This window comes from Electrophorus electricus, chromosome 17, assembly GCF_041902795.1.
Source record: "Electrophorus electricus isolate QZ-2024a chromosome 17, ASM4190279v1, whole genome shotgun sequence".
Classification (NCBI taxonomy): domain Eukaryota; kingdom Metazoa; phylum Chordata; class Actinopteri; order Gymnotiformes; family Gymnotidae; genus Electrophorus; species Electrophorus electricus.
In genome coordinates this window covers 10,177,535-10,183,546 of record NC_137513.1, presented here as the reverse complement: position 1 = coordinate 10,183,546, position 6,012 = coordinate 10,177,535, and the positions used below count along the sequence as shown (strand labels likewise).

General features: G+C 38.9%; 1 protein-coding gene across 2 annotated transcripts; it reads left to right on the top strand.

Moving 5' to 3' along the window:
• Window positions 1-715: 715 nt before the first annotated feature.
• hspb12 (heat shock protein, alpha-crystallin-related, b12) lies at window positions 716-3,587 on the top strand. Of its 2 annotated transcripts, XM_027014892.3 has the most exons (4): window positions 716-862; window positions 1,032-1,387; window positions 2,847-2,989; window positions 3,104-3,587. In XM_027014892.3, exons 2-4 carry the CDS (start codon window positions 1,057-1,059, stop codon window positions 3,275-3,277), a joined length of 648 nt encoding a protein of 215 aa, XP_026870693.2. In that variant the 5' UTR covers window positions 716-862; window positions 1,032-1,056; the 3' UTR covers window positions 3,278-3,587. The 2 variants fall into 2 exon arrangements, with proteins under 2 accessions (XP_026870693.2, XP_026870692.2); XM_027014891.3 differs by having other exon boundaries at window positions 725-1,387.
• Window positions 3,588-6,012: the final 2,425 nt, after the last annotated feature.

Genomic DNA, 6,012 nt, shown 5'->3' with positions numbered 1-6,012 from the left:
AGTGCTGTGTCACATTTGGCTCAGACAGGTGTGAAGACCCGGCCGAGTTTCCAGCTCACACATTTGGATATGACACTTGACATACAAATGTTGAGAATATTTTATTAATTTTGTCACTAAAATAACATATATGTTGTTATATAATTAATTATAAAGGAAACCATCATTGCATAAGATGTAACCACTACTATTACCGATAATAATAGTTAAAAATGTGAAGATATAAATAAAATGAAAACAAGGACTCAATAAAAGAATTTATGTATTTATGTACACTCACCACCCCATTACTATGTATGCATTACTGATGAGACGAGAACGTCTACTCAGCAGGAGTGATGTGGTCAGATACTGAGCAGAGATCAGTCTACAACTGCACAGCTCTAAAATACATAAAAATACTGAATGTAGGTACACATTTGGTGGTAAATAGCATAGGCAACAACACAAGGTATAGAATGCACGTCAGTGGAGTAGATTTAATTTTAGAAACATGGGTTTGAGCAGACAGGGATTTAGATCCATGGGGGTTGGCGGTTGGGGTATCTAAGTATCTCCCACTGATTCTGAAGTGTCCTCTGAAGAGCTTTTCCATCTCTTATCAGCTGTTCCGTTATTCCGAGAGGGCAAATTCGAGGAGCAAGACCATGTATGGAGAGGGAAGAGTTGACCCACAATGCACTGGGGCACTTGTTAACCCAGACCTACAAAACAGCACAGTTCTTCAGTATATCTTAGAAGGCGGCGGCATCAGCCATTCAACTTCTTTCTTTCAGCTCTACATCCTGTGGCTTGGCATGCAGAGCACAGTGCCTTTGATCCATCAATGTCCAGCACTGCACTAGGTTTCAGGATAGACCAGGTCATACGCTTATATTTTTCTGAGCGAGAGTGTACCCTCCTTGATATACTGTAGATATAAACTGCAACGATCTTTCAAGACACTTTGTAACACCCGTCATGACTTCCCTGGCTAACTCCTCTCCCTCTCACGCATCCTCATCCTTATTCTGCTCGTCATCACGCTACAGCTGCACCAGCATCAGCTCGATTCGGATGGAGGGCTCTGCTCCAGAAGACCCTCTCCTCGGGCCCTTCTTAGACCAAGGATCCGACACCCTGTTTGGGGAAGAGCTTTGTGCCTCCCCACCGTCCTTACCATCCCTTAGTAACCACTGCAGGGGCTCCTACTCCCTATACAAGGGTGATCAGGAGTCCTTGCCAGGTTACCACAGTGACCGTAGCTCTTTTCAGGGTTACAAAGGGGATTTGGATTTGTTCAAAAGCCATGGAGGTGAGAGAGAAGGTTTCAGAGGTTTCCAGGGAGACAGGAAGTCCTGCTCTGGGAGTTACCAAGGTGACTGGAACCATGGAGACAGCTTACAGGGTGAGTGTAGATGTTGCTGCTCCCTTCATGTAGAATAGAGCATATGGAGCATGTAGTTAATGAACAATGTATGTTGAAATATTTATTTCTTATTTGTGAAATACTTTGAATATTCTGTGTAAAATAGAGCTGAAGAAAGTTCAAATTAAAGATGAATGACTACTGGATTTTTTTTTTAGTGAAACACATTCAGTCAAATTTTTTTTTTCACAAAAGGGCACCTTTAGTCTTTTTCACTTTCTAATCATTTCACACAATTTTATGACATTATTTGAGAAACGGAACCGGAATCTTTGAAAGTATATGTGGGTGTGTTCACTCTATGTAACTTTATAATGCATTATTTCAACTTTTTATCAATGCAGTTTCTTTAAAATGTTTGAAATCAATCAGAGCATAGGACTGTCTGTTCTCTCTGGGGAGGAGTAATGCAACTGGTGGCATTCCTCCGAGTCCGACTGCGTGTGTATGAGTGTGCAGTGCCACAAACAACATTACAATTAGAATGGACCAGCCACTTTCAGTCCTTTACACAAAGTCATGCTCTGCCTGACACTAATGTCTCCCAAAAGTGCAATGACACAAACATTATTATACAAAGGTAGCGCCACTACCATTTTGAACAGACTCTATAATAAGGAATATGATCATAGCCCAGCGTATTTGGGCCTTATAAGTGAAGAATGCACCGGAATACTCAGCACTTCAGATGAAAGGAGCATGAAGGGAGGAAGAGAAGGAGAAAGCGAGGGAAGGAGGGAGGGAGAATGCTAGTGCTGTACTTTTCCACAGGATCCTAAACAATTCCAATACATTTTTCAAATGGATGTGACACAATAAGGAATTAGATGAAGCCCCCCCCCCCAGAAAGGCAGAAAAATATTGGGCTAATGTTTAGACAGTATCCTTCCTCTCTCCGCTCATCCTGTTCTGAATTATGGAGGAGATGTCAGGGACGTGAGAGAGGGTGGACATTTTTCTTTAGTGTCTTTATTCCTCCTGAGACACTATTTGTCCCGGGAGGGAGAGGGAGAGGGAGAGAGAGAGGGAGAGAGAGAGAGAGAGAGAGAGAGAGAGAGAGAGAGAACTGCAGAGATATTCCATAAGAAAGAAAGCAACATAGAACAAGATAGTAAGTGAGAGACAGGGAGACAGAGAGGCGAATCATTGTTCATGGAGCCATGGGATGCTTAAACCCTATATTAGCACAAACGCCTTTAGTGTGATCAGTAGACGACACACTTGGTCCAGAGATAAAGTGCGTAATGAGAGGAGGAAGACCCTATTAAATCCAGAGGCAACATGTGAATCTGACACAGAGGACCCAGAAAACCAGACTGACAGTCACTGCTTCAATCACTGAATGGGTGGAAATTAATCAGATGAAATTTAAGCCCACTACACTTGTTATTGTTTATCTTTGTTTATTTCCATTTTAACCTAACTTCTCTGTTTATAGCCAGTTCCGGTCGTCCTGCTAGTATGGGTGTTGTCCAGACAGCAGGTGAAACTTACTATTTGTCAGCGGACGTTGGCTACTTTGAACCGCATGACATCGTGGTGATGGCCTATAACCATTGCATAGTCATACATGCTGAGAAGGTTTGTGTGTGTGTGTTAAAATCAAAGATATTATTTCATGTTGTTTGTCTATATATTTAATTAATCAATTACAAACATTTATAAACTATTATCTTTGGTGTTCCTGGCCCAAAGGTCGGAAGTGACGGATGTGTCAGGAACAAATTTTCCCACAGGTCTGTGCTGCCAGAGGACATGGACCCTTTATCTGTGAGCGGTACCCTGACACCAGAAGGCATGCTCGTAATCAGTGTGAAACGCACCTGCACACCACCCATGACCTCTGTGACCTCCTGTCCTCCACTGTGACACTTACTGTTGAACTCTGTCCTCTCACAATCTCACAAAAACAACGCAAGCATAACTAAAAAACAAAACTAAACATAAAAAGCATAATGCCAAGAGCGACTACAGACACAAAAGAGCAGAATATTTCAAAGGTTCAATCCCATATGATGTTTATTAACTCAAGCAAAAACAAGATAACAAATATTATTCAAGTTGTCATTTTATTCTATTATTATGCAATTTATCTGTCTACCAGTAATAGTATTTATATGATAAAATGCTACAGTAAATCTGAATTGCAAAAAACCTCAAATAAAGAGCATTTAACATACTTCTATGTGTAATTCAAAAATTATTTCTGAACTAAGGACTTCCTTACTTAGTACCAGGCAGTCACTGATGCTAAATACTCGGTGCTTTAGCAAGATAAGCATTTAGCAGTTAGCATGCTCAATTAATGGCTTTCAATAGCTTTATAACATAAAAAATAATGCTGATCAGTAAACTGTACTTAACAAGTCAAAGAAGCAAGTCTAGATTTACCCAAATACTATGCATGGTACATGATCAGTGATGCAAGTGTTAGAAGTCTTCTGTAGGTTCCTCGGTTCCAAGGGGGCTGCTAAATGATCTTATGAGTTAATCCACTGCATAGAGTGTATGTTTTTTTCTTTTTAACAACTGCTTTTCCTTTATTAAATAAATATATTAGATGACAAATTGACTAAATGGTTTCAATATTTGTAGATATCTTGTAATAAATGCATTGTTTGCAGGTTAATAGTATACATTAAACTGCATATATTAATACCATATGGTAAACATTGTGTTACAAGAAGATTATGGTCCTCAAATTTTCAAAATGTTTTCATATAAAATCATTAGCTATTTTTTTGTTTTCCTCAAAACACCTAACACTGAATGTCTGTTTTTGCATTTTGCAACTAGCAAGATTAAACTTTACAACTTATAGAAAATTTAAAGCCAATCAAATTCAAATATTAAACAATGCCTGAATACAGACTGTCTGCAGGTGTCTTAAGGTAACCAATAACATATTCTGGAACACATTCTGTAAATGAAGGAAGGCTCCCATGCAGTGTAAACTCACAAATGCTCATTCTGCTCAAAATATGATTACACTTTTAGAACTAATTCAAATTGATTTGTTGAATCTAGAATTAATTAATGTATAATCTAACTAATTATAGCCCAGGTTTAATGGTTAAGGATATGAAAAATGTTCTGCTGGACAGACATAGAAATCTTCATTGCTGTTTTGTGACTGGTAGTGGCTCAAGGATCCAAGGTGTCTCTCATTTGCAAGAAGAATCTTTTATTACTGACTGGGTTCAGATTTTTTATAAGTGCAACACTTTCAGCATCAAAACTCTACCTGTGATCTCACAGCATTTTTTAAAAACTGAGCATTTTAATTACATCATTACTATAAACCTGTGGTGAATATATGTATTTAAGTAAAACGTAACTGATTTTTGTAATTTTGCATTACATTCTATTTCCACCATCATCCACTATGCGGTCTCTGCATCAGTTTGAGAATAATGCAGAGGTGGGCTAAATTGTGAGCAAATGTTGAAGTTGCATGGGTATCACCAAATATTTCTCTGTTTGCTAGCTAATGTTGGCTAGACTGAAATGTGTCAAACTCACTGGGCTTGTGTATTTCAACAATGGGATTCTCTTAAACTAGCCTGTTAGGCGGTCCAGCAAAATCACAGTCCATGAATGTGAAACAACTTGTCTTCACCCACAACCAAGACCTCTTCTAAAACCTAAAATATGCATTCTCAGCTTGTTTTGTGTTAGCAATTTAACTAATCCCAGAGAGCTATGGCACTGTGTTAGAAGGTAACTTCACAGCTTCACACAAAAACACTGTATTGTGCTTAAGTGCTATTAATAAAGACAATGATTTACATAATGCAAATGAGATCATATGGTCAGCACCTGCTATTATGGCCCTGGCCATCATGTTAGACCAGATGAATCATGACTTCATGCTGCTTTCTGATGTTCACTGTGGTATCCTACTATCAACAATAAATGATACGTTGTACACTTTTCAACTAGAAATAAATACTAGTTGAGTACTAAATTAACAAATCGAAAGAAATATTAGCCAAGCTAGTTTTCTTTGTTTTTCATTTAAGTCATATTAAGGCTTAAACTAGAAGAGAGGCTTGGGGTTGTAGATATGCAGATCTAAAGTTAAGCGGGCAGTGATCTACTGGTCCATCATAACTAACCTGTACGGCTACGCCAGCATTTCCAAAGGGTTTTGTGCAATAAACAGTCAGACACGTAAACAGCCTTTTGAGACTACAGATTGGCATGTGTGTTTGTTCATTTGGCTTTTGTAGTGTGTTCATGAACTCTCCATCCTGTGTTAAAATGCATGTGTTCGTGTGAGTTGTCAGTGTAGTTCTGCGTGGTAATTGTTCTGACACAATTTTAAGAGCAGGGAAATGAAACCCCACGCTTGTCAAAACTCATACACTACAGATGTAATTTCCTTATGTCCTTTATGGACACCTTCCTGCAGCACATTTACGAAAAGCCGATTCATTTCTCCTCAGTGAGGTTAACTGTGTATCCACTTCTGCCGCACTAAACGTTTCCTTCATCCTCCGTCTGCCCTTGCTGTCTTGAGTCGGTTTAATTGACAAGTTAAAATCCTAAAACTGAAAGAAAACACATTGAGGCAGGGAGACAGACAGAAGGGTTTATTTAGG

Bases quoted from the DNA above. Each gene is read 5' to 3' on its own strand.
- hspb12 (XM_027014891.3), top strand. From the start codon at position 961: ATGACTTCCCTGGCTAACTCCTCTCCCTCTCACGCATCCTCATCCTTA. The intron at 1,388-2,846 runs GTGAGTGTAGAT...CTCTGTTTATAG, and splicing joins CCATGGAGACAGCTTACAGG to CCAGTTCCGGTCGTCCTGCT. The intron at 2,990-3,103 runs GTTTGTGTGTGT...CCTGGCCCAAAG, and splicing joins TAGTCATACATGCTGAGAAG to GTCGGAAGTGACGGATGTGT.